We start from the raw sequence: 22,502 nt of genomic DNA on the forward strand, positions 1-22,502 counted from the left end.
ACAAAAGAATTTATTTTGGTGAGAACCAGGATAGATAAGACTATCAGTACCTTCGTTAAACACAGTCCTATGTTGCAAAATCTGGATGTAGAGTTTCTCAAAGACTGAGGTTGTTCAGTGTTGTTCTGCCTCTGATTACTGGCCAAAACCAGCTCTGCCCCAGCCATTTCTTCCAGTACACCTACTCCATCTAGAGCTCCAGCAGCACCAGCTTTGCTTACTGCATATTTCTACAATTTGCGAATTACACTGTTGGTGATCTCTATATTGGTAACAAGACATCCTCATACAATGCCTATCTAAAAAACTTCAATATTTACCTCAAGTTATTTAAAGGAAATAAGCTTTTCAAACCATTATTGCTTTGTGTTTAAAGAAAAGGGTAGAGGGGATACTAGGAAGTAGGAGTGGTAGTTAAAAAGGAAGATGAAGGCCAGAATTGAAAAGACTCTGAGTCCTGTAAAAATATCAGGAGGGCCTGAATGTGTACCAGCAATTTTCATTTAGGGCAGAATGCTCCATCTCAAAGTACTTCAGTTTTATTATAATGAGTTGTTGTGAGCACACTGGCATATAGCAATGAACAAAGAGTGTTCAAAACGGTAAGGTTTTATTTAAGATCAGGAGCAGAATTCTGAAGCAACTCCAGCTGTTCCCACTTACTACATTTCAATAAACTTCACAGAACACTCCACATGAACGAATTGGATACTTCTCAAAAAAAGGGCTTCACAAACACAGCCAGTGATGCCTAACCACTCCTTTGCACTCAGTCCATCAGACCAGACTGATTCAAAGAAAATCCTGAAACACAACATGGAGTTCAGGTCCTTAGCATTAACTGCTTTGTCCTGTAAGTTTACTCTTACTGGACTTTTTTTACTCTGTTACTCTTTATTTACTCTTATATTTGCTGGTACCTTAACTTTAAGTCAAATCCTGCAATACTTACACAGATAAAGCTAACAAATTAGATGAAAAATTTGTCTAGATAATGACTGTTACATTTGGGCTATCAGCATTTTAACAGACCTCTCTAGAAAGAGCCTGTAGACAGGTATAAATGAGCTCCCAAACAAATTCAGCCTTCAGGAAAGGTGAGCATAAACTTGCTTTTTCCAAGCACCATCCACCAACCACCCAAACTGAAAATAAATTACTTACCTGAAATTCTTCTGCTTATGATGTAGGGATTTGTTGGACATCATGAGATAAAGCCTTGTTGTCTTTTTTTTTTTTTTTGACTCCTTTTATCCCTGCATATGTTCTTGTCCTGTGCCTCAGACCTCTCCTCTAAACCTAAAGGAAGTCGGTAAAAACACAGATGGCAGAGAAGGAAGTAGTTTTGGTCTTCAAATTCTGCCCTGACGTGCCTTCTTGCTTTGTACTAGCTACCAGCACTGCCTAAAGCTCAAAGAAATCTTTGTACAGCTAGCACATACGTGGTGTGAAGAATCTGGTAACTACAGAAAGCTCTGCACTCTTCCTTTACAGCTCTTCTGCTAGGTAAGACTAACAAGCAGCTGTTGCAAGCCTGATATCTATCCATGTGTAATTGGCAAGGAATAAAACTCACCTGTGAAGCTGAAAAGCTGAGTAGCAGACAGTTGCATGTGTGGTGGAACTTCACAGAGGAGATTGGGGGGGGGGGGGGGGGGGTGTCTATGTTATTATTTTCTTAAGGTTTTTACATCTTCTTGTGTTGAAACTTGTCCCTCTCCCTATAGTTTAATAAAGCATGTTGCTGGATATCACTCTAAGTCAATTTTCTGGTCTAAGTCTTTGAGATCCAGTGTCCTTAGAAAAATAGGAATACCTACAATGACACGAGGTGTGTTTAATGGCTATGGGATGCTTATGATGTCTGGTCACCTTCCCCAGGCACAGGAAGTCTCAGCTTCTCCTCTGCTGTGAAGCATGAGGAAGTCAAGTTCTAACAAAACACCATGCTAACTCCTAATTATATTCCTAAACTCTCTATGTCACCACCTTTTTGAGAAACTTTTTCTTTTTCCTTTGAGGGATTTTGCAGCTAAGGAAAACCTGGATTCCCTCCAGCTTCACTGAGTTGTGAGCCTTGTGGCAAGTATCCCCATCTCATCCTGGTTGTGAAATTCTTGCAGTTGAATCTTCCCCCGTTTCTGTAGTCACACGGGGCCCAGACACCCTTGTGTCTTTGTGCCTTGCAGCTGCCAATCCTCCCAAAATACTGTGCTTGATAGTGTAATGCACCTTGGAGAGCCTCAGCCTTGCCACAGCTTTAGGAGCTCAAAAAAACCCCCAAAGATGCTCAGAGCTCAACAGCCTTGTCTCAAGTAACAGCCAGAGGGGCTGTACACAACTACACGTTGGCTGGATGCTGCCCAATATCCCCTTCTTACTGTAGACTTAAAAATGGCTTTTGTGCTGCAGGGACTCACCATGCACTGAGCCACCGTTCTGGCAAAGTATAAATTCAGGGCCTACTGAGTGTGATAGCAAGTGCAGACCTTTGGGGAAGACATCAGGGACTGTAAGCCTTTCCTCATGTCTTGGCCCTTGCTATACTTCCCCAGAGCACAAGCTGAGCCCATACTTGCTTACAGGGTTTCTCAGTGCACCTTGTCCAGCCCTCAGCCGCTATTGCTGTGAATGGGGCACATAAAGCTGCTGCCAAGCTTAGATGTCTGCTGCACCTAGGGGCCACTGCCAGTGTGAGGTGGGACCTCTCATTTCTGAACTCCATTCAACCACTATGTCTGAGGCCAAAGCTCTCCTGAGCATGACAGAGGTTTCTACCCTAGACCTGCAGCCACACATCTGGCTCCTAGGCAGAGTCTATTTTCCATTTCACATAGTGCTAGTTGCACTGTGACACAGTTTAGGGGTCATTTAATTTGCCTCATGAAACAGTCTGCTGTACCTTTCCCAGGAACTGTATTTTAATTTCAAAGGGAAAAAGGTTTATCTGGAAACAGATAATCGACTGGCATGCAGCAGCTGCTTTTGTACAAGTCCAGTCCCCCTGATTGGAGAGCACAGCACACAGGTGCCCAAGACGGAAAGAGCCGATGCAGCCACGCAGGCCACGTCTGTGCTTTGGCAGCCTGATGCATCCCAAACCATGACTAATGGAAGTATTTTGCTATTTATCATCCAATAAATGCTTACTGGCTTGTAATCAGACTCACTCATGAGAACTCAGCCGATGTACCAGTGGTGATTTTTGGCCACCTAAATTCCATTTTCCTGTGTTATTTGCTGCAACCAGATTGATGCATTCACATTTTGATATCAGTGTTATTGGTTCTTGTGCTTGCTGAAAAATGAGCTAATGTCTTCATTGTTTACTGAAAGGGTGTAGTTGAGGATTACTGGCCTGGATTTTTAAACCTCTCAAGTGTATGCCAGCATGAAATTACTGTTCTTAAAGGCCATTTATTGACTGAGAATGTCATGCTGCTTGAAACAACTCTACCCCTTATGTCACCATGCTTTTTCCTTAAAAAACCCTGGTCCACAATTCAGCCCCACTGCTTGTTCTGAACAACAACTGAAGATATTTATATGGTAGAGAGTAACTGAGAAAGGTCAGGAACGATACTTTCTCTTCCATAAGTTAGAGTTGGTGGCTCTGTCAAAGACCTTGAGTACGAAGAAGTTTCCAGATTGGGTGAAGGACGAGTTCTGGCGCTACACCTCACAAAGATGAGCAGACTTGTATCAGTGACTTTTTTTTTCTTTTGTGGGGGATGCTTCTGGTTTCATGGAGACCAATGACTGACCAAAGGAGGAGCAGACCTTCCAGACAAATCAGAGACTGGCAAGCAAGCACTTTTATGATCCTCGAGCATTCATCAATTCATAAATTGATTTAAATGCAGTGTGGATTTATGTTTCTCCTCAGCCCCACGAAGACCAGGAACATTTTCACTGAAATACTTACAGACTCTAACAGAGCAGGGGCTTTAAAATAAAGCAAATAGCCCTCATTCCAAATAAAATTGTACTGATAAATCTGGCTTACCCCAACACAATGCTTCCAAGCACCCCTAAACAGTACTGTAATGAACTTAGAAGCAAATGAATATAAAGATCATACCTAGACAACCAATGTTTTGTTGAACTATAAGGAAGTCATATTGGAGAAATTAACAAACTCAGGTGACGTTTACAGCCTATATATGTACTCTATTTCTCTTATTCTAAGTTGCATTTGAGGGAGATGTTTAGGTTTCTTACGTTTTTCCTCATCTTGTGAAAGTTGCTTTAGCTACTTGCTCACAGTGATGATTGATTATGGAGGCCACCACTTAAAGCAGTTAGCTGATGATGGATGATGCAGATACTGAGAGGTCATTAGGATTTTGGTGAAAGGGAGAGCACTGTATAGATAAGAAAAAATTATCAAACACAGTGTAGAATAAAAAGTGTATAATTAAATGTGGGATTTTTGTAGTACAACAAATATCACTGTTTTTACAGCTCCTTTAAATGGGGATTCTGTGATTCTCTGAATGTTCAGTATTTTAAAACACACACACACACACACAAAGTACTAATCCCAGTATAAAGCAGTTTAGAATGTAAATTCAACTATAAACTGTTTTATACCAATGGAAGACGGGGGCTGTTTTCTCCAGATATTCCCAAATTTAAATTATCTAAAATACTTCAGCCTATACCTAATTAAGCAGATTAATTAATCCCACTGAAGTCAAAGAAGCTACTGATGTGATTAAAGAAGATACATACTTAAATTCTGTTTGGAGTTTAGACATTTGCTTAAATCAATAGGATTAGATGTTTCCTTGAAGTTACCCATGAATTTAAATGCCATGATAAATAAGAAAGTACTTATACAATGAATTTGCTCTGGTAGACATTTTGTACTTATTATCTAGGAATGTTTTTAAGGACTTGAAATATATTAATTTTTCCATTAATTTTTAAACCATCTTCTAGACAAAAGAAAATATCTTCAGTTTTAAATTTTCATCCTATTATCTTACCTTCTGTAATCTTCTTTCCACCAGAAAATAAAAGTGGTGGAAAAATAAGGGAATTCTTTTTTCATTCATAGGAGGAAAGGAACATCAAGATTTAATTTCTTGAATGAAAAAAGCTAGAAAATTTGGATTTAAGTAACTCTATGCAAAACTGAACAATGCATTACTGTAATTCACACTTTTCTAACAGGGCCAGTTGAAGACAAATCTTGTAGAAGTTTCTCAAGTGTACAAAGAGTTCTGAGGGCACTTTTTCCTGACATGAATGTCTGTAACTTCATACCAATTTACCACTTTTTCCACGGATTTAAATTGAGCAGAACTAAGAACAAGAGAAGAAACAAGCCAGCATTTGTATTAAGAAACATTTTTATTAACAAAACAGTAAATTCCACTTGCTTAGCATTTCCAATAATGAATAAATTGGCCTTGCAACAAATAAAAAAATTGTAAATATCTATCACAGAAAGCACTATAAGGTTAGGGGCATTGGGCCGCTCTTCGATGTCTTAGGGTTGAAAGTTTCACACACTATTTAGTGTTTTGTTAAAAAAGGCAACACAATACAGTCATAGAAATGAAGCCATCTCAGTCAAACAAATTAGGTTATTATAGAGAAAAGATCCAATTTTATGTTAGGTAGTTGGTTTATGCCTATTTGCTTGCTTGTGGTTGCTGCTGTTTTTAAACAAAAAGGAATTTAAAATCCACTTGCTGGCACTTCTGATACATCCATATTTGTTTTTTGTTAAGTTATGAAATTAAAGAGGAAAAAGGAGAACCTTCAGAAACAGTGTTAAAATTGTGTTTGCTTATTATAGTAGTAGCAGATCTTTCTTTCCTTGATGTATGGATTTAGTTAAAGATTAATCTACCAAACTGTCTGGAAGTTGACCTGACTATACTATTTCATTAACGTAATCAATACCAAGCAGAAAAGACTGTTTCATCTCATCCAAACCATATTCTGTCACGTCCAGTCTCCTGTCATCATTCTTGTTCTTCTATATATCTTCAAGCACTGAAATCTGTACACACTCTGGCTTTCAAATTCTTCTTTCCCCCTCTAGCTGAAGTCTCATGCTTTCAGCAATGACCTTCTGTATACCTGGCCCTGCCGTTCCCTGAGTACAGCTGTCTTGTAAAGGTGGGAGAAATGATGAATGCTACAGGTGGACAACAATCTGAGAAATAAACATCAGATGGGCTTTGTGAACTTGTTTTAATTTTTGTGTAAATGTTCATGAAAATTAAAAACTGTTTTACAAATGCAACATGACCCACCTCAGTGTGACCGGCAACCTTCAAAAGAGGTGCCTTCCTGTCAACTACATGTATTTTTAAAGTGCTCTGACTCCCAGATAGACAGCTGTACCAGTTTCCAGCCTTTTTCATCAGCTACAGTGAATAACACACAAAAAAATGTGCCTACTGTTTAAAGCTTCCTATCTCTAAAGTGTGAACATCTATATCCCTCCCAGGAGGCGTTCCAATGATTTGGTTGATTTCCACTGAGCTACCCTCTTTCTGTCTAATGTATTCACTTTGAACTTCTATGTAAATAAAATATTATGCTATGATTTATTGCTGTGAACCTAATGAAATAATACTAGGAAAAAAACCCTTTAACATGTAAATTACAGCATTATATTTAATATGTTTAACTAAAATGCATTAATGTTTTATATATGCAAGAAAAGCTATGTATTATTTTAAAATGAGATGAACTTATATTTGTCTGGTTATGATGTCTCGCAATACTACACAATCAACTTAGCTAAAAATACTTTTTTATGTCAAAATGCCCACCACTGAAAAATACTATCGTGCACCTCAAGATTATTTCCTTTTTGGAGAAAAGGGTAAATTCTGCAGTTGAATCAGCCTGGATAATTAAAATTAGTCTTTTTAGATCTTTTACCACCCAATGCTGCAGTAGCTGTCGTTCATACAACTGAATGCCTGATAAACACTATATGATACTCCCTAAGATTCTCAAGAAACTCATCATTCTCATAATTTAAGAACAAGGTTTCTGTAAGGCAAACCATGCTCTCCGATAGTGAAGCTCTGACTGGAAGCCAAAGGCCAGTTTAAGTCACTAAATATTTATCTAATTAATGAATGTATGTTTCTAGGAAACTGTCCATTCTGATCAACTTCATTGATGCATATCAGGAGCAAGAGATGGTGATAGGAGGGAGAAGACAAATTACCGTAGAGATATATTTTTGCTTTCTAGTCCACTTCTTTCATACAAACTACTCAAACTTAATTGCAACAGAATAGAGGCTGTACAGGTAAGAAAAAAATTAGCTGACTCTTATATACATTCATACACATCCCCCTTAGGATAACCACTACACTGTATTTAAAAAAAAAAAAATAAAAGGAGAAAAAAAAGAAAGGGGAAGAAGTCTGGGACAATTCATAATGTCTGCAAAAAAACTGAAATATGTCTGTTGCTCCAGATGTCATAAAACTCTCTATACCTAGCAACACTTATAACATTGAGTTTACCAAAAATGGCTGAAGAGCAGATATAGTTTGCATTTTCTATACAACAGGCTATAAAACATCACTTATCACAGTCCAGAAAGCACATATAGATGTGTTTTTATATAAACATATGTAATAACATATTAAGCGTGCATGAAAATTTCCCAATGATTGCATCTATGCCCTCTTGTTTGTTTTTTTCTTTTTTTTTCTTTTTTTTGTGGAAATGTGCCTTATATTCCAGATTTTTGTTTTTGTTTTTGAAAATAAGGCCTCCGTACTATTTTCCTCACAACCAGAAAGGGGCTTTTTGAAAGTATTTCTACGTAAGTCTTCAGAAAAGCCAGCACTTTGTTTCAAATGCAAGTTTCCAATCACTGCTTCACTGCACCAGACGGCAAACTCTTTACGTTTGCTTGTTGAGTCACCATATATAATGACAGTCTTCTCTGACAATAAGACTAACTTACTTCTCAAGAAAGCGCTAGCACTTTGGCTAAATCCAGAATCATAGGTAGCTTCTTTTTTTCTTTTTTTTTCCTGTTTTGTTTTTTTAATTTGTTTTGTTTCATATTGTGCCTTGATGTTGTAGTAATACTCCTTGCTTTATGAATGCGTGGTGTCATCATTGTCTTTCAGAAATGTTCCAGCAACATAAAGACAGGCAGAGTAAATGAAAACACTGTGGATGTTAGGGAATTTATCAGCTCCTGTTTCTGAAAAACAAGAGCATGAAATGCTTGTTTTTAAAAACAGTCTTTCCTTTCTGATTGCATTCCCTGTCTTTTTTGTTTGTTTTTTAATGTGCTTCATAAAAAGTAAAGTAAGTAAGTTTGTATTATGTCTCAGATAAAATGAAGACTATTTCTATACAAGCGTTCTTTTAGATGTTGAGATCAGACATAGTACTCCTTATCCTTATTTTTCTTGTTTTTGTTGGAACTTTTAGCGCTGTTGGGCTGTTTTTCCTTGATCACAGCCCCATTGGATTGTGCTGAGTTACTGATGTAGTTTCGACTCTCATCTACGTGATACGATCCTTCGTCTCGATTCCTGTACTTGTACATAGCATACAGGAGAATTAGGATACACAGCGCCGCTGCAGCCACGATCCCAACTACCATGCCTGTTGTGCTGCTGGATTCACGAATCACCTCAGACGAGCCAGGGTACTCCCTTCCTCCTCCTGCCCTGGTTGGATTTGCTGTAGGTAGATAAGGAGATAAGGGAAAGGTTATTGTTGCGTTTGCACATTGAGGAATTAGTCATATCTACCTGATACAAACATGCACCTTTCTAATAGCATTCATTAGGTTGGGTTGACTATCGATGTACCCTACTCTACTGGTCTGTCAACATTTAGGTTTGCAGCCCATTCCATTTTCATGTCTGTCAGCACAAATAAGCTTTTAAGCAAGGAAAAGGACAGCAAGAAAAATCTCATTTTAGGCTTCAAAAGTATAATTTCTCCTAATGCAGTTATTAAGAGAATAATGGGTAAATAATCTGAAATAACAGGCGTGCCATAATTTAAATGCCAGAACAGCAATATCTGGGAGGAAAAAACTTCCCTGTCCCACTCCCTCCCTCTCTCTTCCTCCCTTCTGTAAAAACAAAAAGTGACACTATAGTATTTGTTGAGAAGATAGTGATGATGAGACAGACTACCAACCAGAATGGGGGAAAAAAATTAGAAATCCTCCTAATAATAAATGATAGCAGCCAATAAGTTTGCTACAAACAAGGTATCCTCATCTATCCTTTCAATAAGCTTGTCAACATCTCTTTTACTTCTATTTTTTTTTCAAATTAAATATATTTACTTTTATTCATTTTAGAGAGCTATCCAACTCTGCCTCTGTCACAGGGTCCTCCTTGAATATGGGTATGCTTTAGAGCCTTTTTTTCACTCAATTTCTCTTATTCCCTCTTTTCATCATTGACAGCAGATATTCCTTCAAGCAATGCTTTATGTGCAGAAAAAAAACCCTCTGAAATTGCACAGAGCAAGGGCTCAACTTTCTAAGAAACCATCTCACAGGCCAGACTGTGATCTTTGCAGTTGTGATACGAACTGAATTGACCTATGTCTTCAGACTGTAAATTCTTCTTGATGAGAACTATTGTGTTGTCTGGCACATTTTGTCCCTTTGCAGCCATGTGTAAAGCTAATTCCAGGAGGAATTTGTAGGTTAAATGCTCACAGCACACACAACGCCTATGCATTTCCCATGATCTCCTTTCTTTATTGCATTTTGCAGAAGGAGAAGAGATACATCTTTGTACAGAATCACTTCAATTGGTGATAGCTGAGATGGATCTTCTTCTGTAACTTAGCAAGTGTCATGGACAAAAATGAAGTGACCTGGGTCCATGAAATATTTCTCTGATTATACCAGCAATTCCAGACTCCTGAGGGGCTGTGCTATCATCAGCACTAACAGCCTTGGCAGAGCTCAGGAGAAAGAAAATAGCAGTGAGTGAACCAGAATTCCAGGGTTTCCCACTGAGCAGTGCAGAACACTCTCATTAAACATCAAGTCTGGCTTATAGAAACAGCATTTAAAATCATTATGCATGGCTAAAAATGCAATCAGTAACATATAAATGTTAGCTAAGAGTATTATTAAAGCACTAGTTTAATCACATATTCATAATGTTAGCTTTGTTGGGCCTTGACTACAACTAACATTTTATCAAGGGGTATCAGAAATGTCAAGGTGTGTGAAAGCACGCTATGCCTCATAGTCACTTTTTTGCACTAGAAAGACATAATAGGAAGATGATTAAATTGAAGATGCCACTCAAACCCTCAACACTAGTCAAAAAATTGCAATAAGTCTGGTCAACCAAAATGAAAAGCAGCCATCAGCTACAGACACCTGCAATTGGCCTACGAATAACAAAACACAGCGAAAGTAGTCACAGCCCCTAAGAAAAACTAAATTCTCTCCTCACTTTGTTATTATTCATAATTTATTTATTGGTGATATGTGTTCTTACTGTTGAACCATCACTTCCTATCGGCTATGCCACCTAGGTTTAGAGAAAGTGACATTGTATTTGGCTGAAAGAATAGAAGCACCACAAAAAAACCCTCTCAAATTGCACAGAGCAAGGGCTCAGCTTTCTGGGAACTCGCCTCTCAGGACAGACTCTGATCAGTTGTGATAGGAACTGACCTGACCTATGCCTTCAGATATCACTCATGACAAATAATATTTTAACTCGTTTGGTTTTTTTCTCCCCTCTCAGAAAGTTCTTAGTTGTAATGATTTAGTACAATTAGTATTTTCTATGACCACACAAGAGATCTTGAAATTTTGCTTCAGAAGGCTCTAAGATTTCTTCTCATTTCAGGTCAGATGCCATACTACTAAGAAATATGGTCTGTTCCAAAGTAGTCAGAGACTGGTTTAGATCCTGTTTCTTCATTGTAGCTATTGTAGAAATGGAAATTCTTTTACACATAGAGTATCATTTATTGTTTTGCAAAAGACAAGTCATTGTTGCAGAATAAAGAGTCCTGAGTATTTCCATAGTAAATGAAATTGAGACAAAGTCTTATCTTACTGTACATAATTTCAAGAAATGAATATCCATCTGAGAAATAATAGAAGCAACTGAATAAACTCTGTCAATACCTGATGGACTAACAGGTGCTCTTTCTCTTTAAAATACAGACATTTGGTCCAAATGCCATCAGCTAACTTTACAATTAATGTCTACTAAATGACACTCAGCAGCCTGCTCAGAGGAAAACATTCTTTTAACATTGCAACCTAAAAAACCATGTAAGGAATATTTTTCAACAATATCTAAGTGCCTGCCTTTCACCTCATGGCATCCTTTTATTTTTAAGAATGTTTTCACAATTATCTAATTTATCCCATCTGTCTGAGGAATATTCAACCACTACATAAACTTTATTTAAACAACACATTTTCAAAGCATCTGTTATTGTATTTGGTTGGACTTCCGTAAAAGGAGCAGTTTAGCAAGTGAAATGTCTTCCTGCTATTTATTTCTTTTATTTACATTAAAATATGCTTTTAATGTAGCAGGGCCTCTCATGACAAATGAAGGAGGAGTAAATGAGGGTAAAGTTTTACAAAGCACAAGGGTTTGTCTGTGAGCATTTTCGGTAGGAAAGATCATCTCAGTGGAGAGCAAGCAAAGATTATAAGGTTACAGAAATCTTGCTCATTGCTTCCCAAATCTTTGAGAAACTCATGATGTAGTTTTTCCAGCATCTTGGTAGTTCAACCAGGCAGAATCACTGGTTCCTGGCACAGCAGCAGAGGTATGTCTATGAGTAATCTCATCTGCTACTTGTTTGCAGTCTCTGTTAGTGTCTGCAGACTCAAAAACACACCATCCTGGATAAAGGCTCTTACTGAAGATGGAAACAGACATACCCTACAGGTGAATGCTAAGACTAAATTTCATAAAAATTAGCAGTACTTTTAAGAATAAAAAATCATCTCAAGAAAATCCTGAAACAATCTATAATAATTTGAGGATGGTTTGATTAGGAACAAGAGAAAATCATAAAGACTGTGATTATGCCATAGCAATGAGATGAAATAAAAGTCATCTTCTGGTACAATGATCCCTTCTTGAAAAAACTTCTCTGATGTACAACTCTTTCTTTCAACAGCATATAACCAGCCTTTTTGGACTGCCTCAAAGACCAGCTTAGAAGAGACTGAGTTTTAAAAGCCTCTTCTACCACTTATGAAAAACTTTGCATAAAATAATAGCAATTGAGCACAGTTTTACATTGTGTAATAATGGATTAGAAAGTTATTATTCTTGACTGTATTTCCAAGTGGTTTAAAATTTAGAGGGAAAAATCCAACTATTTTCAGTGCCCAGTTTTCATTAATACTGTGAAAAGAAAATTGGAATTGCAGGCTCCCATGGTGTTTGTGAATTGAAATTAGCAGATTTAAAAACAAAACAAAAAAAAACAACAAAAAGACCCCAAACCTGTTTTCTTTACATTTATGCCTTCCCACAAACTGTGAATAGGAAATTACTCACAGGACAAGAATGTTTAACTACTGCATTTGCAATGAGGCATGAAGGCAATTATTTACAGAGGACATATTAATTTTCACTCCGTGTGCTTGTACAGTTGTTTGTGGTCGACTTTCTGTAGCACTGTTGGATTCTGGTGAACTGGTTTCTAAGCTCACTGCAATTTCAACATCTCATTACAATGAATATGTCTGAAAAACAAATCTCAGTGTTTCTTTTGCTGAACTTGTGGGATAAATGCAGCCCAATTGCAAAATTAGGATGAAAGTCTGCTGTAAACTTGTGCAAGAGATTAAGCTCAAACTCACCCTGGTCTGAATGAGGTATCTTTGCCTGCTCCCTTCCCATCTAGCCTCAAATGCCTCTTGAGGAAAGACAAGTGGCTTCCCAGGAGATGTCCATCAATGAGGGAGTTGCCATGGGAGGTAAGGAACATGAGGTGGTTCCACATGAGGCTGCTATAGCCCAGTTACAAAATTTCATCAGACTTGGAAGTCTACATCTATTCCACAAAACTAGCTGCATTGCCAAACACACACTCCTTGCGCTCCATGATCATAATGGCATCAAGATTGAAAGAGAAGGGGAGCTGAGACCTGCACACATAACAAACTGTGTGGTGAAGAGGTGTGGTGCTTATGAGCAGAGCAGCTACGTTTGCAATCTTGAACTTATGCCATTACATTTGTTCTAAGAAATGTCAGATGTTTACTGAGTTTGAGGGAACAAGACAATAATCTAAATGGGAAAAAAATTAGATGCTTTTGCAAGTAAGATAAAGAAGACAAAACATAAATATTACACTACTGATAGCATGTTTTCAAGCTAAAGCTAAGCTGCTGTAATCAGTTCAGACAAATAAACCAGTATCTTTTGCTCAGTTAGCTGTCTGGTTAGCTCTCTGAAGACTCAGATGAACATCAGTGTTATGGCAAGGAAAAGGGCAAGAACATTGGGAACATACATCTTGGGTGTCAGCTAACTGTAAGTTTGGCTTCATTGTACCAAAAACTTAAAGATCTTTTCCAACTGTAATGATTCCATGATAAACTTAGTGTGACATTTAAGTCTCACTGAACTTAGTGAAAACTTTGCTACTGAGCTTTGCAGGACCAAGGTTTCATTGTTTCCTATGTTTATCATTATCATCTCCCTTAAAAATAGTAAAAAACCCAAATCACCTAATCTAGGACCCTTTTTTTTTTTTTAGAACTCCAAAATGTAGTTGTAAAGAGTGAGGAATCTGATGTCTTGGCCTGCAGAGCAAGGCATGTTTCTTTCTCATGAAGTGAGCTGGAAATGCAGACATCCACATACATATTTGCAACTATGGGTGATTCCCTGACTGTCTTCCTTCACAAAGCATCTACTACATGAATAGAGAAATGTCTGTGTCACAAATATTTATATATATATATATATATGTGGCTTAAATGTTTAAGCTGAAAGCCCATTGGACTCAATTTGCTCCAAATACTGTCATCAAGTCAGATTCATTACTGACAGAGTTAAGGGGCCAGACTTTCGAGACATTCAGAAAGTACATGCACACACGCTGGAAATGGGACTGTTACAAATACCAAACTACACACTCTAAACAGGCTCAGATGCAACTTGCAGATATAGCTACACTTGTTAAGCCTGAATTGTATTACTGGCAAGACCATATATGCTTCTCTGGTAGTGAGGAGAGAGAAATATATGCACTTCAGGATTGATAAAAATTACACTTGATATAATTAATGGTCTTTTTTCTCATTATAAAATTATTAAATTAATAAGATTGTCTTCTTTTTCTTTGTTCTCTCATCATACTCTGTAAAACAATTTTGGTGTCTCTAATGTTAGCATGAGAAAAAATATTTCAGGTATCTATAAAGCTTTGTCTTATTTTAGAATATGATTCTCATGTTCTCGCTGCTTTCATCTTTCTTTTCATTTATTCCTTTTCCATAAATTTTTAAAAGAGCATGTTCCCGACGTGCTGTATCTAGATATAAATCTACCATTTAAGTCAGCTTATATTTAAACTGTCAAAGTCCTGAATCTAGACCAGAGCTCTTAACCTCAGGAGAAGGCTGTTTTTGAAACCTATGGGTCAGAACTGCATGTCGACACAGCAGGTCTTTATATAGTTAGGAGGAGATAGCCTAAGGTTAGACTATTTGAGGTACATGCATCCTCATTATAGGCTACTTTTGACTTTAATTTTCCCTGCTTCCATTTATGAGCAATATCCTTAGAGAATACATAGCTCTCAAACTTGTCAGCATTCATCTGCTACTTTGCAGGCTGTTGAATGACTAGTCACATACTAAAAAAACCCCAGTGTTTCTGTAGAGTCTTAAATTGTTAGCAAGTGGCTAAAAATTAGCAACAATGGCCCTGCTACTAGGTATGCAAGAGATAATGAAAATTCACACTGTACTGATTGCTAGAAAACACCAGTAAAAAGTTTACCATTTGCCCTTATCTTCTTTATCTGGCAGTGGAGTAAGCAACTGCATTGCCAATAGTCTGTTAACATGGTTATTAGTTGATAAGCTGCAACTGGCATACACCAGCTACTTTGTAATACCATATTAATTTAATTTATCATGTATTGCAAATGACTAGCTAGGAGCACAATGGCTTTCTCGTACATCTCTAATTCCCCTGTTTGAATGCAGAAAAACTGAGCTCAAAAGAACGCTGTAATAGACAGGGCCCTGCGTCATTTAACTCAGAGAGGCAAAGCACAGGCCTCAGCCCTCTGTCCTACAGCAGCGCAGCCAGCCTCCCATTTCCTTAGCAAAACTGTACTTTCACTATTTGCTTGGGTTGCTGACTCAGATTCTCATCTTTGTCTGATCCTTCTTCCAAACAGTAGCAGAGGCAATGTAAATTTCCTATAAGGTTTTAAGGAGCTGATTTAACATCACATTGTTCAATTTTGGGCTGAGAAAGCCTTGACATAAAATTTGAGCAATAAAATATTAGTTCAGGCCAGTATTATGTCTGTAAACCTTTGTAAAATATTGTCTTTCTTCTACTATGTCCATAAAATTAAGGATGTTAAATAGTGCAGAGGAAAAGGGTGGGGTTTTTTGCCCCCAAAAGACACAAATTAAATGCATATGTATTACAAAGTGATAAGAAATAGCTATTGTTAGTAATAGTATTGGTAATGTCCACAATATCATATGCAAGCAAACATATGCACTAGATGTAGCAAATCAAAGCAGAATGAAGTATAGCTCAAGGAACACAATGAGCTTGCATTAATCAAAGCACCAGTAGCACAAATTGTCTGATTTCAAACAATCTAGAACCACTCGTTTATTTATGTCAACAATCTATGTAAAGTCTTGTTCTAAGTTTTATTCAAAAGACCAACTTTTAGGCTTAGACACTTTAATTTAGCATTTTTAACCAGACTGCCATTAAAATTAATGGAATCTTCCAGATTTGATCTGTTATTTACTTCACCCTTACACTTGCAAGTCCTCTCGCTTTCCAAAATTCATTATTTAATCAGACAAAAGTTTCGCTCAAGTCAGCAAATTACTCAGCAGTTTCTGAAAACCTCATTTTTGGAATTATTTATTTTCTTATTTTTTTAACCAATATCAGTGTGTGAAATCTACCCAGAGAAAATGTTTTGAGAGTCCTTATAGTCTTTAGTTGGCTTTATTGAACTTTATTCAGTAAATCTAATGTTTACAAAATAACTTGAAAATCAAATTCCACTCTCAGGATGCAGATTAAGATGGGTCAGTGCTGGATTTCTTACACTTGCTTGTGCATTGTGCTTGTATCACAAAATTGGAAAGATCATCCTTTTCAAAACAGATAAAATACTGTTCCCTGTCAAAGTTCAGAAAACTTCATCCAGGCTTCAGAACTTTGTCATGGGCCACATAACAGGTAAGATCTCACTTGGTATTTTAAATAAGAAAGAAAGAAATATTTAGCAACTTGGATTTTTGGAAGGTGGAACTACATGGCCTTTAAAGTTCCTTCCAAAACAAATCGTTCTATATTTCTATGACTCTAAGCATCTAAATGAATGATATCATTTATCTACTGAAATATACATAAAAAGTCCTTCATGATAGTCCAAAAAATAATATGTAGAATGACTTTTGGATATTTTACACCCTGATCTTCAGTTAATATTTCAGATTAAAAAGATCTACACCTAGGCTGTCAAAGCACACACATCTCTATTTCTGTGGCTAACAACTAAGAATAAGAAAATATTTAGAACTGCCCAGAATCTGTTTTCACCCTTAAGGGATACAAGCACAGAAACTAGGGCTTAATTAGATATATTATTGAAAATCCTGAATACCAGTCGTGAAAACCATGACTGTTTTGTTTATGAACATAGTCATAGATCTAATTTTCGTTTGTTTTGTTTTGTTTCTGACAAAGCCACTGTATTAGCAGACAATACATTTTTTAAAGTCTATATAGTACCTTATTCAATAAATTTGTACTTTGATAGATCTGAGTCATTCTGTACATACCTCACTCTCTGGTTAATGCTGGAATGGTCTGTAAGGCAGGTTCTCTACTTGGTAGTAGCAAAGAGAATGGGTCAAGAAACTTATATGCTTATATGTGGGTAATAGTGTTTCCTGCAAATTTTTCCAGGGAAAGTCAGGAAGGTCCCTCAAGAGCACATGCATGTACTTAAGAGGAGGGAGAGAGAAAATATGAGGGAATTAATATTAAATGGATTTTGAGACAAATGATTTTCCCCAAATAGCCTCGACAAGGAAATAAGACCATATTCTTCCACTTTGATGTGTGCTGAATGAGAGCAGACTTCTTTCCTCCAACTCTGCCCACAGACCTATGCCTTTTAGGTCTAACTAGCTCTCCATTCACTTCCTCTCACTCACATTATGCCATGCAGAGTGTGTACACTTGCCTCTGACTAATAAATAACTTCTACATCTGAACAAAATAACATAATATTCATGAGTATTTTATTATCTTGATCAAGACAAGCACTGAAAAAAAAACTTGGGAGTACCACCACAGTCAGTGGCTATGACACATATTCTCCAGGTGCATTTGTGAATAAGCAATGTGGAGTGCCTGGTTTGCTTTTAGCAATTCACATTCTAGTCCTGGTGTTGCACCATGATCACATGCTTTAGCTGTGTCTGTAAATACCTTCAGAACTGAATCACAGGTGGTGTTTTATATCATTAAAAGAAATACTGTTATTGGCCTTCTTTTATGGGCCAGTCCTTTGGGAGCATGGAGTAATGTGCCCATTTTTTGTTTATAAAATGAGTAAATTTCTTCAGAGTACTAGAAACATTACCATCTGGTTTTTTTCTGTGCTTTGGAAATGTATAACTCCAAACCACTGGACATGTAACAGCAGTATTAATTATTGTCACTTCATAAATTTCTCTGGACAAGAATTGTTTTTTCATGTTGTCTGCATACTTCTGAAGCATGAAGTAGAGCTTTAGGTACTGCTGTACAAATAATGCCTGTATTTACATCATAAATGTTTGCTATTATTATACACAATATAGAAGGGTGAATGCCCAACTTTAGTAAGAATATGATTGGAATATAAATGCACCCTCAAAGATCACAGGCAAGGAAAACTTGTCATCATTTACGCACCAGTGAAGAAGGTCTTGTGCAAGTTAACAGAGTTTTGTGTGATTTATAGCAACTTAATGTCAATATTTCTTACCAGTCTTAGAGCATGGCAAATCACTGATATTACATTGATAGAATGTAATTGACAGAAAACCATTACAATCAGGAAAAAAGTCAGCTCCTCAGTTTCCATCCATATTCTGCCTTTTGATATTTTTGTATCGCTCTGACTGCAATTAATACATAGTAGCAAGCATTAGCCTGTGCTGTCATCTCTAGGCTATATATTAAACCTCTCTTTGAATTACATATGTTCAGCAAGGGTATTTATTGAATTGTTCACATTTAAAAGGCATGTTTAGCTAACAACAGTTTCATTTTGTCTTAATGTGGGCTTAAAAAATCAACTTTAAAATAATCTCCTGTTGGTCACAAGTCCCCTGAACCAGTTGAAATTACACAATGAAAGGATGTACAGGAGTGTGAACACCACCACTATTACCAAAATTACACAGAACGGCATTGAGGAGTCAGAATTCTAAACTATTGATAAATTATTTGTTAGGGTGAAAGAAAACCTTTCCCTTTAGCACAAGCTATTGTTTTTTTGGCTTCTCCCAACACTGGGACTGTATGAAAATTCTTAGGACTAGCTGGAAAGCTACAATTCTACTCAGTATTCCCATGTTTCAATGGTACGGCTGGCAAAGAGTAGAGATCAGTGTTGGTACAATTTATAAATCATAATTTTTAACCTCATATTCTTAGATAATTTTGCAAAACAATTCTTCTCGATCACATTCAAATGAGAAATGCCTATTTGTGATTCACAATGACAGACATTAAGAGCTCAGTCTACTGACAAAGAAATGGTTCAGTTCACAATAGAATAATTCAGAAAAATGCAACAGCTGATTTTTTGTTCCTTGGGGGGACTTTATGATTTATTAAAAAAACAAATAACCTTAAAAACTATTTTAACTTCAATTATAGGAAAACTAATGTAGACCTGAAGCTCCTCAGTTTCTTTCTCTACAGACACGGTAAGTGCTAACATTTAGAAAGTTTGTAAATAAAGGATCATTTCCACCCTGTAGTAACTCATACAGACTATATGTATTTCAGCTAAGCATCTTAAACAGCTGGTTCAAGACAACCCAGCGATCTTTCTAGTACTGGAAACACAGATAGAACTACAGGATAATTGGACTGAGGCAAAAATACTCCCTTTATGTCTCTAACCATAATGAACACAGTAGCCCTATGAACTAACCGTAGTTTTATGTTCTTTTGTTACAGCTCCTTGCACAATGAATTCCATGAAGTGCTGTCAGATGCACCAGGAATACAGTCCAGTAATTTGAGACAGGAAAAGAAGAATAAAACTTCTAATAATGAGCATAAATCATTTGGAGCCCATGTTTCACAACTCTGACCATGAGAAAAATAGGTATTACTGCTGGGACCAAACCTAAACCATCACAAAGTGTTTGAGAACGTGTCGTTCCTGGGCCTCTCCATCTATCCAATACACACTATCCCACAGCAGGGGACGTAGATATGCAGGAAGCAGTTTGCATGTGAAGCCTCATACTGTTCTGCTCACAGGACAAAGCTTTCCCCAAAGTAGAGAATGAACTTTAAGAGTCATCTCAAGTAGTGGCTCATTCGCTCTCTCTTGGTAATACTGATGCTTTTGAGATTTTTGACCATTGCCAGCTGTTTTCTGTGATGCAATGGGCCTAATCAAGATGTAGGAAATCAGAGATCATGCTCAGAGATCAGTCCATAAGCATCTATCCTATTAAGCATCTATCCTATTACTGGTGCTTACTGAATAATGTAAGAAAATAATTGATCTCATTTCTCCCTCAGAATCAAGAATCAAGGCTAAGAAAGGTAAGCAATGCTCCCAGTTGCTATACATCACTGAACTCTATCCTGACTATTCTTATCCTATTTACCTACAAAACAAGCACAAGACAAGACACGATACCAATCACTGTCTGGGAAGTGTAAAGCAAGAGCTGCCAGACCAAAGCTGGTGAAGTATTTTCTTTGGTTGCAACATATGATCTTCTGTTTGTAAAAAGATATGTGTTTGAAAGTGAAAAAGCATGTTTCTACAAGGTCCTATTTTCCCCTTGAAGGTTGTCTTCTGCTAAAATTTCCAAGACCAGCAAACACCACATATTCTGGCTTTAAGACTGCAAAAACCTCTACCCATCCTATTTCTATTGAGCCCTTCAGGAGAGGCTTTCAGCCTAATTTCTAACTTAAACCTTTATTGAGTCCCACGTTTGAGAAGGATTTAACTGTAATTTGCATAAAAAGGACTGTTCATGAGTATGCTAAAAACTAAGACTTTTTTTTCTGGTCTAGATTTCCCTGACAATACACTCTAGGATTTCACTTCATTTGATCCAGTTTGTACCTCTCTGCATTTTGGAACATTTCAGTAGCTACAGAAGTGGCTAGATAATAGCTAACAAATAAAATACCAGCTCAGTGTAACTGGAACAAATAAGCTATGTAGCACAAATGCTCACTGAAACTCAGCAGAAATCAGAGCTCTGTAAAGAGTGCCGGAAAGGCTGGAACAGCAGATTAGCAATTTGCCCACCCACAGTTTTATAACTCTTCATGTAAAATCAGTAAATCATCCCAGGTCCTGTTTTTGTGGATAGGTTTCCACTAACATTTTTCACAACTTGACTAAAAAATTAAAAGGCTTTATTATTTCCTCTATGACATGAAGCTGGGGAAACACAAACTATTATTTATTATTATCATCATCATCATTATTCTTTGAGCTGTTATTAGTATTTAGAATAAGAGAGGAGAATGTGGAGAGACTGTCACAGCAATACATGTTGCTTTACTATACAAAGCGTAATGCAAACAAAATATGTTGACTAAGTTTTGCATGCTAATAAATTTGTTATGACTTCATCCAATTATGGCACATTTAGCAGTTTGTATACCACAATGAAATCCGCAATTATAATCTTTGTGACTTTATGTTCCAGACAAGTTGATGGGATTGCTACTTAGCAGCTCCTAATCTGTTCTACATTTTTACATCCTATATGAAATACATTGCAAATTGCATCTTTCGATTTATTATTTAGAAGACAGGTGCACAGAAAGCAAAGCTGGTGGTGGCAGACCATAACTTGTTAGCCACTACAAACTGCAGCAGATTTATCATAGAAAATAAACCCTGTTTTTAGCATAAATCCTACTAATCAGTAAAATCTAGATAATCAGTATTTTCTGTGATATACAGGCTTACCATATTCAAACTATTTGTTGAAAAGGATCTCATTTTGACCTGAGAACTTGGGTTAGAAATAAGCTTATTATGGGCAATCATCACAAAACTGTACAGTTACAGCTCTGTTAATAAAACTGAAGGGGCTCTGGTCATCCCTTAAATGCACTCTTGCTAGAAAAATGCTGACCTAAGAGCTCTGAGAGCCTTTTGCTGCGATGGATCCCTTTGTTGACTGTATCATCAGGCAGCAAGAGAAGAAATCTAACAGGTTCTCAGACTACAGCCTCTGGAGCTGAAAATATAAGAGTAAAATTGTCCTGATCATCTAATATTCTGCCTCCTAGAAGTATCTGTTATGAGACAAAAGCGTCACCAGTATTAGTGAGGATGTTGAGAAGAAGCTGTGGAGAAGCAAGTCTGTTTTGTGAAAAAGGTTAATGGGGATGCCATGTTAAACTATAACATGGCAAGAAATTAAATGGAGGGACATATGTTTTTTTATTTCCCATCTCAAATGAAAAAAAACGATATTACATTTCTCTCCCTTAAGTTCCAGGCTACTGCTAGGAGTAGCTCAAAGCCACTGCAATGATACTGAGATAGATGATCTCTAAAGGTCCCTTCCAACCCCTATCATTCTATGATTTTGTGATTCTATGGAGTAGTGCCTACTGGACTATTCATGAAAAACCCTCCTTCTTAAGACTAAGTCACTAAGACTAAACCAGTTTAACGAGAGATAAACATTCTAGAAGTTATGACTTCAGTAACCCCTTTAGTTTCCGTCATTTCAAATATGAGAAAAGGACAAGACCAATGAAGAGGGAGGCAAATTAATAGCTTTTAAGAGTTGAGAGTGGGAGGACAAGTGACATTTTGATGTGAAGAATGACAGATAAAATGATCCAGACAACTGAGATTACAGGGAACATAATTCCTGTGCCAATCCACATTTCTTTTAAAAAGCAGTAGCAGTTGGGATCCAAGAAATGAAACAGTAAAACCATTCTGAAATAAACAAAAATGAGAAGTGTGGCTGAGTGATGAATGATAATCCAAACCAGGAAATTTAAGCACCAGGA

General features: G+C 37.0%; 1 protein-coding gene across 16 annotated transcripts in view; it reads right to left on the reverse strand.

Annotated features, from left to right (window-relative positions):
- Nucleotides 1-5,339: 5,339 nt before the first annotated feature.
- NRXN1 (neurexin 1) overlaps nt 5,340-22,502 on the reverse strand; it is a 720,695-nt gene continuing 703,532 nt past the window's right edge. For all 16 annotated transcript variants that reach the window (XM_061991571.1, XM_061991570.1, XM_061991565.1 and 13 more), the window contains one exon: nt 5,340-8,691. In XM_061991571.1, the coding sequence (XP_061847555.1) occupies nt 8,384-8,691 (308 nt within the window). In that variant the 3' untranslated portion in view covers nt 5,340-8,383. The remainder of the gene's footprint in view (nt 8,692-22,502) is intronic.

The sequence above is a fragment of the Colius striatus genome, chromosome 2 (genome assembly GCF_028858725.1).
Source record: "Colius striatus isolate bColStr4 chromosome 2, bColStr4.1.hap1, whole genome shotgun sequence".
NCBI lineage: Eukaryota > Metazoa > Chordata > Aves > Coliiformes > Coliidae > Colius > Colius striatus.